Source organism: Cygnus olor, chromosome 9 (assembly GCF_009769625.2).
Source record: "Cygnus olor isolate bCygOlo1 chromosome 9, bCygOlo1.pri.v2, whole genome shotgun sequence".
Taxonomy (NCBI): Eukaryota; Metazoa; Chordata; class Aves; order Anseriformes; family Anatidae; genus Cygnus; species Cygnus olor.
Window position 1 is genome coordinate 25,494,437 of NC_049177.1, and position 19,470 is coordinate 25,513,906.

Here is a 19,470-nt window from a genome sequence, read left to right on the forward strand (position 1 = left end):
TCCACCTGCTAAATACCTACAGATGCGTTAACTGAAGTGAGAACAGTCGGCAGCTGCTTTTAAGAGGTGCAAAGTATCCATCCAAAGTGCACCACCTTAATGCTTAGCTGTTACAGGTCATTACTAGGTAACTGGCGTTGGCTAGAAAACTCCATTTCAGAGCTTGAGAAAGCTTGTAGCACGTATTTACCTGCTTGTTTGAATTCCTATACTACATTTGTGCATAATTTGTGTGTGAAAAAATCGTTCATCTTGAATAACGGGCTGCATTATTACCAGAATAAAAGGTAATTTGTTGTGGTTGATCTTAAAAAGCCGATAGGGTCATAACCACTAACATATAAAAATAAAAAATTACTTGGTATATTAAAGAATGAAAACTACTGTGCTAGTAATGCCAATTTGTAAAACACAAAATTAACATGAAAGAGTTTTGCAAGTTATATCAGAGGAAAAAACTAATCTGTTTTCTTCTGATGGTTCTAAAAGTATCTAAAACCAGATGAAGATAAAACTTAAATAGGAAATATAAAAAATGGACCACAGAGTGCTTTATTTTTGAAAGAGGTGTTATGTAGATGTAAAGTATATTTTTTGTAAATATTCTCAGAATAAAGATTGATTTCTTAAGTTCATCATCACGTTTTATTTACCAAACACTTGATTTTTAATCTGCCACACTCCTGATTATCTCAAGTGAAGTGCTTTGCATATATTTTTTCTTTCCACTTATTTATTTGGCAATGAAATGCCAAGGAGAGGAGTGCGGTATGAAAATCTCAGTATCTGAGCATTTCCTGGTATTAGTTATGTATTTTTTTTTTTCCTTGCTGGCTTCAGTGCAAAATTGTGAATCCTGAGATCCTAAAAAAAACAGTTTATCCTCGGGTAAGAATGTATGTCAGTGATTTTTTTTATTACTTTTGTTCCTGTGTCCTCTTAAGGACCGAAAGGCTGTTTTCTTGCACAGTACAGTGAGCAGCTAGCCATGAGGTACCTGCAGGACAGGTATCAGTGCTGGGAACCAACGTGGGATAGAGGAGCAGAGGGAGACCTTGACCGGAGCTGGAAACCAGCTATCTGTGCCTATTCCAGAAAATTCATGAAAAGAAGTATCTGATTTTATGCATTACAGGTCTGGGTCAATCACTGCTGTGGTACTTGGACAGAGAAGTCACACGGTCATAGAGTCATAAACTACTTCTCGTGGTTAATTGTAGGTGTTTCGGTTTATTAAGTGAAGCTTTTTCCGAACTAAGCATAACTCTACAGTTATATATGGCCTTTTGCTGCGATAATGAAATATAATTAAATATAATTCCATCCAGACTTCCCCCTCTCAAAACAAAACGAAACAAAACAAAAACCACCACAACTCCGATCAGGCAAAAAATAGCAGTGCTTTCCATCTGTACAAGTCTTGAATGGCTGTAGATCTTGTCTCTGTGGGAGGCCTGTCTTGAAAAGCCCGTAACAGGAGCAGAAACAAATAGCTAAGCAGAACCACGTTGTGGAACTGACTGGGAGGTCAGGGGAAGAGAAAGCACTCTTCTCCACGATATGGCGACACCCCGCGCTGCCTCGAGGAGCATTATCCATTTCCTTTAACCACAGCAGCAACACACACAAGAGTATTTCCAAGCAGAGGTTGCAGTTCTTGTGTGATTGGGAGTAAGGACAAGAATTAAACTACTTAGCTCGTTGCCTTCCCCGCAGCTCTGAAAGCACCATAAACAAGCCAACTTCTTACAAAGATTGCAGGGAGTGAAAGGAGATGCCTCCAGATGGCCCACTAAGGAAAATACCTTCAGAGTTGCAGAGGTTTTTTTATTGCCGGTGTGGTATTTAAGGCAAATGGCTGTGACAAACATTACCAGCCTTTCCCAGAGCCTCCCCGAAAGCGGTGGGCGCAGCCCTGCCCACGTCCGTTCCTGACAGGAGAACAAAGGCGTGGAGCAGGGCCCTGCTGCAGCGTGGCCATGAGCGTCTGGCCAGAGGCTTCTCCTGCGACTGCTCCTGGACAGAAGAAAGAGCAAAAAGTCACCGTCCTTAGGTAAATCTCTTGTTCGTTGCCGCCTCTCCCCCTCCTTCCCAGGCTGAACCACGGAATCTCCCGAGTTGGAAGGGGCCCACCGGGATCACGGAGCCCAGCTCCTGGCTCCGCACGGGAGCACCCAAACCCCAAACCCTCTGTCCCAAAGCTCCTCGAGCTCCGGCGGCCTCGGTGCCTCCTGGCTCCTCGCAAAACACGTCTCGGTCACGCTCCAGCCCCCGCGGTACACGAAGGGGCTGCCCTGAAGCAGGATTTTGGACGCTGCCTCCCTCACGGCAGCCTTCCCCCGTCAGGAGGACCCGAAGCTTTGGGGCGGGCACCCCTCGTCCGGCTCGGCGCCGCCTGCTCACGCAGGTGACCGGCCGGTGAAGTTCGTGAGGGATTTTAACGGCTGCAAAGCAACGAGCCGGGCCGGCTGCGCTCCTCAGGGGGCGCGCGGGGGAAGGGCCGCGACCGGGGGGCCCCGCGGCAGGTGCGGCGGGCCCGGCCCGCGCCTCCTCACCACAGCGCCCGGCGGCGGCGGCGGCGGGGCGAGCCCGGGGCGCTCCGTGAGGAGAGGAGCGGAGGGGAGAGGCGGGGGCCCCTGAGGCGGGGGGGGGGGGAGCGCGGCGCGGCGGGGCAGGTTGAACGGGCGCGGGGCCGCCGCAACACCGGGGCTGGATCCGGGGCGGCGGGGCGGCAGAGCGCTGGGCTGGGCTCCGCTCCGGGCCGCCGGCGGCTCCGGGTTTCCCCTGAGCTCCCGGCCGGCGGCGGGCGGGGCCGGGCGGCGGCGCCGGGCGTTTGAACGGGAGCGGAGCGCAGCGGGGCGAGGCGGCGCCGGGGTGAGCGCGGGGCGCCGGGGGTGGGCGCGGGGGGTCGGGGCCGGGGATGCGGGGCGCTGCCGGCCGCGATGCCCCCGGGGGTCGCCGCCGAACGGTAGCGGCCGGGGGGGCAGCGCGGCGGTGCCCGCACCCCGGGGCCGGCCGCGGCTCTTTGTCTGCCGGCCCCCGGTGGCGGGGGCCCGGCCGCTCGCCGCCGCCCCCCCCCCCCCCCCGGTTCGCCCGTCTGGGCGCTCCTGGCCGCGCCGTGTGCTCCCCGGGGCCGCGGCACCGCCCCCGCGACAAGTTCACGAGGACCCCCTTTTGTTCCCCAGGCACCGCTTTTTTGCCTTTTTTAAGGCTTCCTAAAAACGTGAAGCTTGCTCAGAGGGGGGCGGGAGGTTTGTGACGGGTCCCGGAGCGGGCTGCGCGGCTCGGGGGGTGCCCGGGTCCCCCCAGCTGTCCCGAGATGGCTTCCATCTAAACCCCCAGCGCCTGAATAACATCCTCACGCCCTAACAGCAAAGCAGAGGGGCTCGCCGGTAGCGGGTCCGAGCTGTGCCCGGGCCACGCTGGTGCCTCACGGTCTGCCAGGGAGCGTCCCGGCCCCGAAGCGGCTCTGCGAGGAGCGGTAACACAGCGGGTGGCAGCCGGCCTGCGCTCGGCTGGCTCCTGGGGCAGCCTGTACACGAGGCTGTGTTTCTGTTGGCACTACAGAGCGATCTCTCTATAAATAAGGCTTTCCTTTAATCCCTTAAGGAAATCTGAAGCGCCCCTCAAGACCCGGTTCGGTTCAAACTGATAACCTAGATGGCAAAGCCAGGAGCGCAGCTACACAGTAGGTTTTTATTTTTTTTTTTAAATCACATTATTTTTATTACGTTTAAGAAAGTCTGGAAGTTAAGGGGACAAAAAGCACTCCAGCTCCTGAAAGCAGCAGCCTGCCCACAGGTCTGCGTTACCTGAGAGGACAGTTTGTCCCAACCCGTGCCTTCAGCGGAGGTAAGGCTGCCGTGCGCTATCGCCTTGTAGGGTTTTACAGAAACTTCTTCTTAGTTAAAAAGCCGGGTTAAGCCACAACAATTTCAAACCCACTCGAGTGGTGGAGGTGCTTTAGAAGCAGTCGTTACGGTGTTTTCCCCTGGTGTGGCAGGATGCAGAGCGTGTTCTGCGCAGTTGTGAGCAGCGTGCCGCGAGCCTCGGAGCTGCCCGCCAGCAGAGCGCGGTTCCCTGCGCGGAGATCGATTGCCTTGTGCCCCTGGGTCAGGGCTGCGCTGAGGATAAATGTGTCTGGGCTTCCACGTCCACAAGCAGGAGGTGCTTCTGCCGGAGCGGGGCTGAGGCTGGCCGGCCGTGGTGCAGGCTGGCCAAACTGCTAGGGGGTGTTTGCGTTTGCGCCTTTTCTTTCGTGTTTGTTTGTTTTAGAAAGCTGGGATTGCTTTCTTAACAACGGCGGTTTTCTTGTTCCAGTCTCCATGGACACTGAGGGCATCAGCATTACTCCAGAGGTCTGAGCTTGCCTCTGCTTTCCATTGCAGGAGCTCTGGCTGGGTGTGCCTGGGTGGCTGAGAGTGATGTGCGTGCGCCTGGAGGTGGAAAGGCACGTTGAGGGATCCAGAAGGCAGTGGGAAATATTTATCCTGTGGATAGCCACTTACTAAGGCTCCGATGAGAGCAGGGGAAGTGTGGAGGAGTGGAAGAGGCAGGCAGAGCTGCTGAGAGCGTTTTGGAAGCAGGCACCTGTTGCGGTGCTGGAAAAAGCCGAGTACTCAATGCTGGGGATGCAACCTGCACTTCTGGGGTCTCAAGTCCACGGGTGAGCATTACAGAACCGCTTTAATTGCATTTGGCCACGTGTATTAAAAGAGGTGTAACGTTCCTGGCAAGAGATGTCCATGTGAGTCTCTTCAGCCTGAAATAACTCAGGGTCGCTTGCAAGAAGTTTCAAGTGGAGGCTGTGGTGTGAAGTAGCCCGTGCGGCGCTACAGACTCGATTTATTGGAACTGACACAAAGTTCACGTACCCATGCACACCGAGTGTGGCCAAGCGTGTCCCTGAGTGGGAGTGGAGGAAGCGCTGGCTCCAGCTGCTCAGGCTTAAAACGGGCGCTGCTGAGCCCCGGCTGGACGCGTTTCCTGGGCTCTTTGCTCGGGCTTAGTTCGAGTTGCGGGTGATCAGCCGACTGGTTGGCAGCAAACCTGGTAGTGTCCCTGCGGGAAACAATGAAAGGTTATTGGCAGCTACAGCTGCATCGATCGATGACACGTGCAGAGGGTCTTGTGGGGGCAGCGGTCCCCACCCGTGCTCCGTGGGGGACTGCACCTCAATCGGCAAGTAGCCTGATAGTGTACGAGACACAGATCATCCGTGTACGTGGCTGGCTCTGCTGGCATAAGCCCTTTCCAGGCATCTTATTTTTATCTTCATATTTTATCAAAGTGTTTGAATTATTCCGTGCCATAGCACAGCAGTCGCCAGGGTTTCATTGGCTGTAGTAACAGCTGTATGCTCAGCGATAGCAGAAGCGGCTACTGAAGTGGCAGTGTTACGCATTTCAGATAATAGGATCTCGTATTATATTAGCAATGTGTCTGAAAATGACTTGTCTAAATGATCACATTTACTCCTGGTGAGAGATGCGTGCCCTCAGGCGTGACCTGGTGCGCTGTGTTCCTCCTGCGTTTTAGGGAGAAAGTTTCAGCTGGTCTGTTGAGGAAGAGAGTTCTTCAGGGTGGAAAGGACCCACAGGAAAGAAAGTTCGTCTTTATCTTTAGAAACAGAATTATCATCTTCCAAAGTAATGCTAGGTAAGAACACAGCAAGCTTGCGCTCCATGTTTGTTATTGTGACTTCAGGTCTTTAAAGCACCGTTTTGCTGCTGGGAAGAGGGGCGAAGCTCTGTGTCGGGTATTTTCAGAAGCTCTTAGAGCTGCGTTACTAACAGCTGCTCAGTGAAGTTCTCGCCGTGTCGAGTCTCTGTGCGAACGTTCGCTCCTTTCACTTGCCTCTTCTGTCTCACACCCCAGGCAGAGGTGTGCATGGCGAAGTGATGCTAAGCAGAGCTGCAGCTAAAAGCGGAGCGAGGCGCGTTCTTGAGACCGGCAGTCTCCTCTGGCGGCACTGTCAGCAGCTCACCCCAGGCAGTGCCGTGAGCGGGAGTTCCTATTCTTGGCCTCGCACGGTGGTTGAATTCACTGAAACCCTTGGAAACTTATCTCCAGCGTGGAAAGTAGAGTTGGATTTTTCCCTTGTGCCTGCCTGTACCTGGAGAGTCGAGGCGTGAGCTAGGTGTCCCCGGGAGCTCGTGAGCTGCGTCTGGGATGAATCGAGTCCCCACGCTTCGGGGCTGCTCGTATGGGTGCGGATGGCTCCTACAGCTGACGGTCCTGGGCTTGCTGTGCACTCCTCTGCCTGCTCTGAAGGGAGTGGCGGTGTTCATCCCACAGAAGAAATTGGAGAGCTTACAGAAGGGTCTCCAGGAGTACAGCTGAGTCTGAGGGCGTGCTGTAGGTGATGCATTAGAAATAGCATCGCCAATGGGGCGAAGTGATTGTGTCTGCGCGGGTGAAAACCTCCTGCGTAGAAAGGCACTTGCATGCAACAGGCAGCGTGGGGAAACCTTTGGGCAGCAAAACCAACAAATGATTTGTGTTAGTGACCGAGGGTGCAGAGAGGTGGCAAGGACAGCTGAAAGGTGTGCGGAGCGCTGGGAGCGTGGAAGGAAGCCATCCATACACACTTACTCATATTTACCGCCTCCATGCCCGGCAGAGGCAGCAGCACGCCGCCCTCCTGGAAAGCATTCCTTAACCGGGAGAAAGACAAAGTGCACTCGGCTTCTGGAGGAGCGGGGAGCAAATGCTAATTCCTTTTCAGGGTCTGTTGCCATGGGGAGTCAGTCCAAATCCTTTCTAATGCCTTCCTCAGCAGCGAGTTGTGCTGACACACGCTTTTCATGACTTCCCGGAAAGAGCGGCGAAATGAAACAAAAGCCCCGTCAGAATTAGCAGCCGCAGGAAGGTTTAGGTTAGCGGGGCAGGACAGGTAAGACACTCGTCCGGGACCCGGCCCGGCACAGCCCGGCCTCCTGCCACCGCCGGGTGGGCGACGCGGGGTGGGAGCTCGTTTGGGGCAGGTGGCGAGGTCTGTGCGCCCCTCTGGGGCGGGCGTCAGCCCTGCTGCCTGATCCGAGCTGCCCCGAGGGGCTGCGCAGGGCCTCCCGGAGCAGGGCTACAGCAGGTGGGAGGCAGGCTGCTGCTGCCGCCTCTTCTTGGCTTCTCAACACCTTCGGCACTGGCCGGGTGAGGTTGGGTACGGTTTCCTGGGTGCCCCGAGGGGCTTGCGTAAACAAGCAACTGACACCAGTCTGTCTTCGGCTCGTGAAGGATGTGTGACTAGGATTAATGTTTAGTGCCCTGATAAGGAAATTACCAAAATATCAGTTTAAAACAAACAAAAAGCCCGTGCCATCACCACCACACGCACAACCCCCCCCCCCCCCAAACAAAAAACCAAAGGCACACCTCAACTTCATATCTCTAAAAAGCCTGATGTGCCATATCTGTGTCCTAAATCCAAACTCTTGTGAGCTTTTCCTTTTGTATAGACAACTCTGACTCCTAGGAGTTTCCGATTGCTTCCAGCTAAACCCACAGGAAATTTCTCTTCCCACTGTGTGGCTCGCACACCGCCACCACCTTCAGAGCCATCGCTGCTGTGCCAGTGCAGCCGTCCTCGGGGCCGCGTGGCAAATTAGATCAGGGACTGCTCTGGAAGGAAAATAAACCAGCTAAAAACTTGTTATTCCTCTAGGAACTGGAGGAATTCTGGAGGAATAAAAATAAGAGAAGGATCAGGTACTAGATGGTTTTCCCTTCTATTACCAGCTGTTATCAATAATCTGGTTTTGTGCTGGTGACATTTATGAATAAATACTTGCTGTTGAAAAGGGGGTGTAATTTGGGGGATTTTTTTAAAGCTTTTTATTTATACTACAAGATACTTTAAATTCTAGAAAGAATCTCTGTATACTATGGATACTTACAAAAAACAAACTTAGTAAGGTAGCTGAGGCTTTCTCTGGAGGTTTCAGACTGGAGGTTTCAGGCTGGTTTTGGCCGTGGGAGGTGCTGGTGTCCTGTTGGCAGGACCCATTTGTGCTGTCAGACTGACTTAATGTTACCTGTTGAAGTGCTTCAGCAATGAGAAGCGGAGAGGGAGCTGAGAAGAGAGGAGGTTAGCAATCTGCAGCCTGCGGACTGCTCACGGAGCTTTAACTACCACTTCAGTTTTCGGAGCGCTCTCCAGAGGGCTCGAACCAAGTTCCAAGCGCTCGATGGGCGCGTGCTGAATTCCCTCTTCACATTAGGGGCCTGCGCAGTGTCCAGGTGAAATAGTGCAGCGAACTATTTAGATTATGCCGCGGCTTTATGAAATAGTTGAGTGCTAACCATAACCGTCCGCGCCGCGAACACGCTTCTCTCCCCCTCCATCTGCTGGTGCGCTGCGGTGGGACCGATTCCCTCGGACGAGCTTTGAAAGGGCAGGCGCAGAGCGCTGAGCCCTGGGGCCATCGGGTTCTTGGTGTTAAGGCCCTTGTAACATGAAGCATCTAGCACGACCTAGACAGAGCATATACATCCTCCGCTGAATTCAGAAGTACCTTATACATTTAGCTCTGCAAATTGTGGAATCAATTTCATAGAACAACACATAACAAAATATCCCGTGTGAGGAGTTCCCCCACTGTCTTAGTAAGAAAATCATCTCTCCAACATATATCTACATGGACGTACGTATGCAGGTGTCAGTTGAGTTATTTTTTGTATCAAACTTCTCTGAGCAAAATGAGTTCACTTCCAGTAACAACCTGGGGAGTACCGCTCAGCAGAGCTAGTCACAGCCAGGGCTCTGCTCTTTTGGAGGACATCTCCTGCGGAACACAGGGCTCAGGGCACTAACATCCCGTGCCGGGGTCAGAGCTGGCCCTGCGGAAATTATTTTAGTGACTTTTTACCAAAATACTGTCCTTTTCTGCTTAAACAATTACTGATGTTTTATGCCCGTGTTTTATGCCCAAGTAGCTTATTCTACGTACGTTGAAATAACTTACCTGTGTAACCACTCATTCTGGCCTAATGTGGCCAAGATGCACTTTTTGCAATCTGTCATCTCGTTAACATGCTAAATTCCTAAGCGTTTGTTCTCGTGAAATGGTGATCTTTTGCCCCAAAGCGTGGGGGCTTCCCGTGTGTTTTTTGTTTGTTTGTTTTTCATTTGTCTGCTGTTTTTGTACAACAGAGGAGGGCACGGTCCTGGCCGGGCTCTCCCACAGCTCCGTACCAGAGAAAGCCAGACACTGAGGGGCTGGGGGGGTGTCACGGGGCTTTTTACGGGATGGTTGTGTCAGCTGGTGTCGCCGCTTTGGGCTTCTGCTCTCCTCCCTGGGTGCCAGGAGAACCTTTGTTCTGCGTGCCATGGCGGTGGTGCTGAGGACAAGGGGACATTGTGTCAGCGGGAGAGGGAGGGGAGGGAGGGGGCTGAAGGCTTTCGCTCCGAGGCGCTGCATTCATATCGCCAGGAACTCCTACCCCTCAGTCCCCCCCCCCGACCTGAGCTCTCTGTGGGAGTGGAACGAGAGAGAAAACCTCTTAATTTTGTGCAAATTCCTACTGATAAATTTTTGACACGACTTTACTAATTAACACATGCTAATACTTGTGTGTTTGTTTTTTAACACCTAAAGCAAAAAGACCGGCAGTAGGCTGGGCAGTGCTGATAAAATTATTCCTAGACTTCTACACTAACAGCTCGCGCCTTGCTAATTAATGCCAGAAGGGTGGCCTTAGTTATGACGAGCTCTAATGAAAGCTCACCCCTGGCAAGGACAAAAGTCCAAGAAATGCAGAAGCCTGGCGGAGGTGTCGCTTTGCTGCTACTGGGTGTTACTATTTGGTGGTCCAAATTTTAGTAAAGTATGCCTTTGGTACAAACACTGTGTGGTCCATACCCAAACCATACTGTAACGGAGACTGCTGCTTTTAAGACAGCAAAACAGGAACGGAACGCGCTGCTGGCCTCAGCCCCGCGCCAGCCGCTCCTGCCGCAGCGGTCACCCGCACAGCGCTGTGCCCGCTCGGGGTGCCGCCTCCAGGGCCGCTCCGGTGCAGCAGGACGGGGAAGGCTGCTCCCGCTGCTGCCTGCCCGGGTGCCAGGACACCGGCAGCCCTTCGTGGTGCCGCTGAGCCTCAGCTGGGGGCTGTGCAGGCCAGGCGGATGTTCTCCGGGAGGGGAGAAGTTCTCCACGTTCTTCTTTTCCTTCGTAGCGGAGCACGGTGACTGGGTCCCAGGAGACGACTGTGGCTGAACTGGTCGTTACGGATAGTGTGAATCCCGTTGGCCGTGGTTGGAGAGGACTTGATTTCCCTTTCGTTTTGAAATCACTCAAGCAGAGTATCCGCGTCCCTCAGCAGATCTGCAGCCCTGGCACTTCCAGCGTGCCGCGGCGCTTCAGCTGGGGGGAGCTGCCACCAGCCCCCCGGCAGGGCCTTTATGGAGGAGTGGGGCAGTGCCCTCACGTCCTGCTTGGGGTCTCTTGGATGAAGGCAGCAGGACAGAGAGGGAGTTGTTTGTGCAAAGCGTGGGCGAGACAGCAGCTGGGCTGGGACCAGGGGAAGGTGGGAGGGAGGTGAAATGGGAGCCCAAAGCAGGCCCGGGACAGGAAGGGGCGGCGTGGCGGGGTGGCTGGCACGGATCCTGACCTGGCTGAAACAGCAAAGGGAGGAGGAGAATCCAGGGATTTGGTGTCAAAACCAAGGAGCCCATGCGTCCTTTTTGCTTGTTTGTTTTCCTTCAGCAGCAGGTACGAGAGAAGCGTGAAGCGCTGCGTTGTCCGGCTGTGCCCGTGGCTCTGCGCAGAGCCCTGCTGGCTGGGGGGATTGCTGCGAGGCCCGACCTGCACAACAGAAGGCCGAGCTTCCCTCAGTGGACGTTCAGCGAAACCTCTCAAACAAACACAGCCTTGTCTTGCGTTACAGCCACCAGCTTATTAACGAGTTAACTTGTGCCTTTGGGTCTCTGAAAATCCTTGTTCCGATCGTTGCCTTTGTCCCGGGCTGTGGCAGTGGGACCGCGGGGCAGCTCGTGATGGAAACGCTCCCGGGGCCCAAAGGGGGATTGTTCCTCACCTCATTGTTAGCGACTGGCTTCAGCCCCTCGCTCGGCTGCCCTTTGTTCCGCTGGGCCTTCCCGCTTCGGGTTTGTAAGCGCTGGTGGCAGCATCCAAGAAATATTGGCACCCAGGGGGCTTGGCCTAGCAGAGCCCCAGGGCATGTGGCCAGAAGGACCGCAGTAGGCTCCGGGCTCTGATGGGTGGTAGCATCTGCAGCAAATCACCCGTGAATATTTCGGTGCCCGTGTGCCTGCTGCTGGCGGCCTTGGAGGCAGAACTCACCCGGTGACAGTGCCGGGAGCCTCAGCCCCGTGGTAGGGGTAGGGCTGCGGGGGCTCTGCGTCCACGTAGTGCCACAACGTGGTCCTAAAATCAGGATGTAATTAACTACCTTCGGTTCCATTGATTCATCTTTTTTTTTTTTGGTAGGTTTAACTGGGGAGGGTATACTTTGTTTTGTGGTGTTGCCCGATGCGTTTGCAGTTGTTAAATGTGGGACGGCATCATTAAATAGATTAAATCGATCCTCTCTCGTGGCCACATGCTCGCCTGCAGGGCTGCGGGGTTGACTAACAGCAGGCACTCGGCTCGGGCACAGCAGCTCTTGGCTCGCTGGCTTTGAGTGCTGCTGGCAGGCGGGGTCCAGCTGGTCCGAGTGCTCTGCGCCTGGCATCGCCGCGTGTCCTCGGAGGTGCGTGTGTTTGGGGAGAGAAGGGCTGCGTTTGCTGTAACACTCGGTATGAAGCTAATGGACTACTTTGCATAAAGAGCTCCAGTAAATACACTTGCGTTTCTCTTTGTAGTGCTTCTAGTAGTTATGCATTTCTTGTAAATTGACTCGTTTAATTACCCATTGTGTTTCGCTTTGTAGGGTAGCTGTCTTTGATGGTGAGCAGAAAGTCTTCTCACGATGAGTTACTGGAGTCTGGATAAGAAAAGCTGTCTGCAGTACTGCCGGCACTTCTTGGTGGACAACGGGGTGTTTCACGGTAAGTGGCAAGTCGTAGCGCTGGCTTCCCATGGCCTGCTGCATCACGAGCAGCTCAGCCAGGTGCACGGGGCGAAGGGCAGCTGCGGCACAGCCGGGAGGCACGATGGAACCCCCCCCGTCCCCCCAGCCCTAGGGGCCTGCACAAAGCTCTGGGCGGGAGGACAGGGCTGCTGCAAGGGCACCTCTGCTGCTGCCGCTGAGCATGTTGGAGAAGGGAAACCGCGCTCCGTGTTTAGCAAGGCCGTGGGTGCTCGGAGAGGGGACGAGCAGCGGCTGGAGCACGATGGCAGGCAGGGTTGCTCCGGGTGCAGGTGGCAGTTGTGTTTCGGACCGAAAGGGATGAGGAGTCTGTGCTAACTTCCTCGTGAGGCATCTCTAAAAGTGCTCCAGCGAAACCTGCAGGTATGCGTCTTTTGAGGAGGAAGTGGAAGTGTCTTCCAGTACTTCCAAGCGTTGATCAGAAGTTTGTGCAAAACAACAAAAAAGTTCCCCGTAGTGACCCCCTAACTAGTCCACTGCCAGCCACTTGCATTTTAGTCTCGTGCCGCTGCAAACTGCATGGGAAGATCCCTCAGGTGTTGAGGTCTCTGCCTGAAAGCAAAGTCAGGAAGCTACCCTGAAGATAGTTTGGTGTAAAATTATTTTCATGGCCTCTTGTTCTCTGCTTATACTTTATCTATCAGCTTCACTGGTGAGCGTGTATTTCTTAGAGGCCCAGATTTTGTATTCCTTGTTCTCTTTGAAGTCAGGGATTAACAAACTGTTACTTCAGGGCAGATTTATGGCACCACTAATAGTGGCAGAATGGAATGCCTATAAATTAACTATTGAAAGCCAGCCCCATTCCCCCAAATCTGTAAAGGGTTAAAACATCTATTTTTCTGCTTACCTTAAATTTTCCTCTGGAGCCCGTTCAGCTGCGTGTATCATGCTGCATCGCATCGTCATGGAATTTGCATTGCATTAAAGTCTCCATCAATGGGTTTCAGTTGGAGTGTGTGCATGTATTTCTGAAGAGAACACTCTGGGCAGTAGTACCAGGTACACTGTACTGGGTAGTAAGGGCGTTTACATTACTGTGAAACTCTGGTGGAGAAGGATATAATCCTTACTACAGGGAAGCCTGTTGCTTAAATTGCAAACACAGACACAACGGGGAGAGCTGAAATCCAGTTGTGACTGCACAACACAGGAATTACATGGTTTCACTGAAAAAAGTGACAAACTGGGGGTGGTTCACACACCTGACGTGTGTAGGCACCACAGTTCTACTTCTCAGATGAAACTGAGGTTCAGTCCTGGGATTTATCAGGGTGCTCCTGGTCCCACTGATTTTGGTGGGACCACTTTCCGTCTGAGATGTCTCTGGCACTATGGAAGGAGGGAGTTGTCTCCCAGATGGCCTCACACAGTTCCCCCTTGCCCGAGTCTGAGCACTCTCGGTATGCTTTGATAAATGCCCGTTGATCACGCTTCTCTCCAGGCAATAGTCTGCTCTCTAGCATGCGTGTGTAACTGGAGCAGCTACGTTTTGGGATATGTACTTGCAATTTTCCTATTGCAATGAAATGAGAGAAAAGTCTGGTCCAGGCTTTGTGACTCGAGGTGGTATTTTGTAGCGGAGCAGCATAATGTCTTCATCTCGCTAATAGTGCAGAGACGGGATAATGATCCATTAGCACCGAGTCCAGTAATCCATGAATAGTTATTGAAGTGATCAGTCTGCAAAGTGATAATCATCTAAAGTAGGAGATACAGTCAGCAGGAATCCGAGACCAGAAAGATTCTGCGGCTTAATTTATTTGTCTTTCATTCAGGACCAGACAGGATTCATTATTTTCCCCTGACAGAGCCCTTCAGGGCTTCCTATCTGTCTCTTCAGCCTAAGCACGACGCCGCAGAGGGAGCTGAAGTCCTGCTGAACAGCGCTGGAAGTGGCAGTGCCAACCGCACTGGGCAGGAGGCATGTGCGTGTCCCCAGGAGTCTGCACGTTGCTCCTGACACTGTGAGCAGTTGGTTTGCTGCGGAACCGTGCTGATGGAGCTCAAAGGGATGGCAGAGCTTTGGAAGGGTTAGCTCTGTGTCGCCGTGCCTTCTGCAGCCCTCTGGTCCTGTAGCTCCTGACAGAGGGCGGTGGCGAAGTGCAGGCGGGGTGGGGGCAGCGAGCAGGCTGGGCGCTTGCCCCCAGTCTCTACTGGCTTCTTGCCATGGCTTGCGTGGGGTGATCCTGACTACACTACCGGGAAATCAGGAGAGAAAATCTCAGGTGAACTCTGTAGGAAAGGTGCTGCCTGTTAGCAGGACAGGTACTGTGATTGAGCTCCTTGCGACTTGCTGACAGTTGCGTTGTTTGGTGTGTATGTTTCCGGCTCTAATATCTATTACTTCTAACTTAAACAGGTCTGATTTTTTTTTAATTGCTATTTTCATATTCTGGCATTGAGATCATGGCTCTCCAGAGAGCAAGCATGTGGAGCTGCTGATTAGCTCATTTTTCTACATTTATGCATGCTAATATTCTGTAGTCATTAAACAGAAGACATGACATGTTTGGCAAATAGATGATTTAGTCGCAGCAATTCGGGAAGTAGCTTCACATAGTTATCGTATTAGAGTCAGTTACTTATGCCAATTATCTTTTCCTCTTCTCTCAAATACAAACCTTTTGTTTAAATTGCGTTTCTGTAATTGTAATTAACTGCTCTCTCTTGCTAATTTTATCAACCAGCCTCTCCACCTCTTTCTTTTCAGACTTTGGTGTCAGTAGGGACTTGACCACCGCTGGTAGGCTGTCGTGTTAATTCAGCCTCGCCCATATTACCTCAGTTGTGCTCTTCCGTTCAGAGCAATGGAGCAACTCACTTGTATGGGGCTTGTCTGGAAGGTTCACATTTCGGTGGCACGATTGTTATCTGTAGCTGGCCCTGTAATCTGGAAGAACTGTCGCACCTCAGGTGCAAAGCAGACAACTTTATCCCAACGCGTCAGCTGGTGTTTTAAAAAGGTCAGGGTCATCTTTCTCCATAGGACTGGAAGCATCTACAAAGGCACACAATACAAAGTTTGCTCACCTGTGTTTCTGTGGTGTTCCCTTCACACCCTTCAGGGGCTTGCATTGCTTTAAGAACCTGAGCACGTGGTATTAAAGTTGTTCACCTCCAGCTGAGCTGTTTAAACAGAGGAAACTCATGCGGACTGCTTAAATGGGAATGCTGAAGCTCCTGGTTTATTGGCAGTCGTTCGAACATCTTGTTTTGGGGAGAAAAGCAAACAAAAGCTTAGCAGAAACACCACAGCACTGCACGTACAGGCTGTTGGAGCGCACCATGTCTCCAAAGCAATGTCAGAACCTCGCGTGGAAGTTGAGCAGGGAATGAATGCATCTGCTCCAGCGTGGGAGACCACTGGCTGCAAGGGAGCAGGTGGTGGAGGATGAAGCGTATGAGATACAGCAAACAGCAGGACAGCACCGTGCTCGTGGGATGCGTTATCTGGAGACAAATGCAGCTTTGAGTGCTGGTAGCAAGCTGAAGGTGTTCGTGCTCTTAGATGAAGGCATTGGTGCTGCAAGGCCCAGCCCACTGCAGCTCTGCTCAGCAGAGTTTGAGCAAGGGGAGCTCGGGAACATGCAGAGAGAGGTGACTGGGAGAATAGAGTAGGGCGTGAGGGGAGACGAGATCGATCTGGTTTATTTGGCGTAGAAAATCAAAGATTTCGAGGGGCTGTGACTGGCTACAAACGGACTTGCAAAGAGTAAGCTTGGGGAAGAAAAACCTTATTGAACCGATGGGGAACACTGGCACAAGACCAAATTGAAATCCGTGAGTAAATAAATAGTTGCAGGGAAGAACTGAATTCCTTTGAGGTAGAGGCCAGTAAGTTTTGAAAAATTGTTAAAAGCATCCTATCTGTGCCCGTGCTCTGAAGTTGCAAATGTAATTAGCAGCAGCAAGAAATAAGCCGGCAAATGTAAATCTAAGGCTGGAGGGCTGAGTGGTCCCCGTTCATCTCCCGGGTACTGAACAGCAAAAGCACCAGGACTGTCCGCATTCCCTGCTGGGAAATGCTGCTGTGTGCAGATCAGACTGCTCACTCCTGTATTTTAATGGTGCTTTGAGACGCTTGCACGTTGTTAGGCGAGAGAAAGCACTGATACGCAACGCTGTGCTTTCCTGCTGGGCTTTAACAGGTGGTGTCTGAGCAAGGACTGAACATTCACACGTGCAATGCTCAAGTCCTGTATGCGTCTGCATTGCCTGAGGATTTCTCATCATTTTCTGATGTTATTAGGAAAAGCTGCTAATAACTGCCCTTGCAGGATATTAAAATCCCTATCTGTTTGTCTGGAATTTTTGGTTACAGAAGTGGAAGTTGCTGCTGTGCCTTGTACTCTAGGGAGATTTCTCTGCCTAGAAGCAAAAATGTCAGCTTTCTTCAGGAGCAGCGAGGTACGTGCAGCGTGTGCGCACCGAGAATACCAAGCTGCAGACAGATCCGCGGTGAGGCTGCTTTAGCAGTTTGTAGAACGGAGCAGACAGGCAGGCTAATGTTGAGAATAGCCTCCCGGACGTGGGGAGCCTACTTTCTTTTCTTTCCTGTTGCAAAGAGTGCCAAAATACAAAGTACATCATGCCTCTAGGCTTGGGAGATGTTTTTTTTTTTAGGCTTTTCATGCTGTAAAAGTGGATCATGTTTTGTTTGTTTGCTGGCGATAAGAGTGCAGGAATGGCTGTGTTGTCAGGCCAAACATCCATCTACTCTGCTAGCAGAAAAGGGGGGCTAAAAGGCACAAAGGAAAAAATGGTGTATACCTAAATCCTTTCTGTGGAACATGCTCCCAGCGTGTGCCAGTCAGCAACGTAAGCGCTTCCCCAAGCTGCATCAAGACCTTTGTGTTTGTTAACTTCCCATCTCATAACTTCTCCTCATTTTTTAAAATCCATTTTTCCTTTTGACCACCTGTGGGAACTAACCGCGGACGTTCTGTGGGTTGGCGCAAACCTCCTGCTCGAAGGGAAACGCTCCTTTCACACACCCCTGCCACGTTCAGACTGGTCGGTGAGGGAGGTTTGGTTGCTCACGTCCTGCACCTGGGAAGGAGCTGGCTGGATGTCCTGAGCTGGGGGCCACGCCTGGCAGGTGGGCAGGTGCCCAGGTCCAGCAAGAAGGGGAACTTTGCTCTCGACCTTGGTATCGAGGTCCCAATCCACTGAGGTTCGGCTTTTGTGGGGCGCTGTGACGAATTGCCACGCTTCCGCTTCCTTCGAATGGCCCGTCGAGGTAGGCTGCTCAAACACCTGGGTCGTGCTGACACTGAACAAAGCATATCTGTCAGCGATTAGTTCGCCAGCCGATGGTGTGCAGCGAGCTGTCCGTCCCACCAGCCTCGCAGAGGAAAGTGTTGAACGCTGACCTGGAGTTCTGTGGGGGCTCTCAGCCCGTTGTGTCGGGAAAACCCGGGCTCATCCTTCAGGAGGCTCTTCCCGATCGCCTGCTTATAAACATCTGGAGCTGAGGGGGGAGAGAGACTTAGCCCAAAGAAATTGCTCATTTTGAGAGGGCATCTCACGGATTTCCCAAATGCGATGCCTGCAGCTGGGCACCACCTTTGTTAGATGAACACCTACTGCTGTTACACAACCGCTTTTGGACAGCTTCAAGAGAGATTGCTTGTGGCAGGTGTTATTGCAGCGCTTTCCCTTCATTTCAGCCCGAGAAGCCGAGTTCTTACGCAAGTTCTTGTAGGCTTTTTTTTGCTTCAGTGGTCTTGAACTTTTGTGTTCAATGAATGGGAACATAAAATGCATTACATTTTATGTTTTACACGGTAAAATGGTCAATTGTGTTTATTAGAGCACAAGAGTTTTGGGGGAACAGTATGAAATGTTTGCTGAAATGCACGTATGTTTGGCTTGATGTTTGCTGATGGGCAAAGCCTTATAATTAGCTCTGCTGAAGCCTCGTGCAAGCCCCGTGCTTGGGGCTACGGTGCTAAAAATGCCAGATGTTGACTGCAGAATTTGCTCGTACATCTTTATGGTCAACTTCAAGTGAAGTTTTATAACGCTGCGTGGGAAAGGAGGATAAGTTAATAGTGCAGTAATTCGGGCTTTGTTTTGTATTCTGAATTCCTTCTGTAAAACAGCCAGATGAAACTGAAAATGTACGTAGAAGAAGGGCATTAAAGAATTTGTTTTAAGTTCTCATAGGCTAAAAAGCAGTTCCTGAAATATATTGGGAAACTTCCCCTCCGTGCTTCCTTTAGTGCCTAACTGCCTCTGAGAGCTACGGCTCTCACCTGGTGCGTGCTCTGGTGGCGGGAGGAGCTCCGCGTGTGGATCCCCCACGTCGGTGCTTTGGGCTGTGTAGTTCTGATGCTGAGTGTTTTTCCCCTTCCGTCCTCGTGTGTTTGTCAACCTTACAAAGAACAGTGTCTTCGTTAATGACATGTGAGTGGAGTTGATAAAAGCCGTAATCTGATACGGGCGACAAGTCGTTTGTGCAGATAACATGAAGTTTCATTCACAGCTAGCTGAGTTCTCAGGAGGAGATTGTATTACAGTTTAGGTCTAATATTAAATTTGGATGATGAATATGAAGATGTTATCTTCTTATTTCATTATCTATTTACTGTGAAGGTAAAGGTTCTCTAATCAGCTTTTCTTTCTCTGTGGCAGAAGAAGTCTTTGTAGCAGTTTCCATCCATTTTGTCAGTGAAAAAGGAAAAACTGATGAGCCAGAAAATTAATAATCTTCTGGTGCTGTAATTTCAAAACCTAATTGTTAAAAATGTTCTCATTTATTGGAAAATTAATATTTTGCAGTAGAACTTGCACTGCCGTGTCCCTTTGCCCACTAATGCAAGCATGGCAAGCTGTAGTTTTTAATATCTATAAACTGAGCTTCCGTGGTTTTCAGCAGCTTGGCAAAGGTGACGCCTCTGGCAGTAATTGCTGCCGTTCTCCTTCAGCCACTGGGAATGTGGCAGCTGCCCCATGCCACGGGCAGGCTCGGGTGCTGCGGGTGCTGCGTGGCACAGGGCTGCCGGCTCTTGTAGCGGGGCCGTGCTGCGGGTCCAGCCCCGTGGGGCTGCTCTGCATCCTGCACCGCATCCTGCTCCGAATCCTGCTCCCCATCCCGCTCCGCATCCCGCACCGCGGCCAGCACCGAGCACGAGGCGGCACTCTTACCCTGGGATTGCTGCCTTGGATTTGTAAAGGCAGATTTTGCTGCCATTCCTGATGGCCTACAGGCATCTGCTTGGCTTTCCTAGGGGGTTTTCAGCTGTTTTTGTAGTCTGAGACCGGAGCTGCCTGGGGAGGAGAGGCCTGAGCACGGCGATTCCCATAGCCATCAACTCGATCATCTGCCAGCCCTGGTGCCGCGGGTTGCCTGCTGCCTGCCCCGGGGCCCCTCCGGCTCTGCTCCCGCGCAAGGAGGAGCTGGCAGTGCCTCGG

The 19,470-nt window shown here is 52.1% G+C and overlaps 1 protein-coding gene across 5 annotated transcripts in view; it reads left to right on the top strand.

Annotated features, from left to right (window-relative positions):
* Positions 1–768: 768 nt before the first annotated feature.
* The window catches only part of PLCH1 (phospholipase C eta 1), a 72,311-nt gene continuing 53,609 nt past the window's right edge, over positions 769–19,470 (top strand). For 2 of the 5 annotated variants that reach the window (XM_040568062.1, XM_040568063.1), the window contains exons 1-3: positions 3,147–3,852; positions 4,389–8,855; positions 11,893–12,010. In XM_040568062.1, the coding sequence (XP_040423996.1) occupies positions 11,932–12,010 (79 nt within the window). In that variant the 5' untranslated portion in view covers positions 3,147–3,852; positions 4,389–8,855; positions 11,893–11,931. Of the gene's footprint in view, positions 2,054–3,145; positions 3,853–4,388; positions 8,856–11,892; positions 12,011–19,470 lie in introns of those variants that run through there. The other 3 variants (XM_040568059.1, XM_040568060.1, XM_040568058.1) reach the window with 3 other exon arrangements.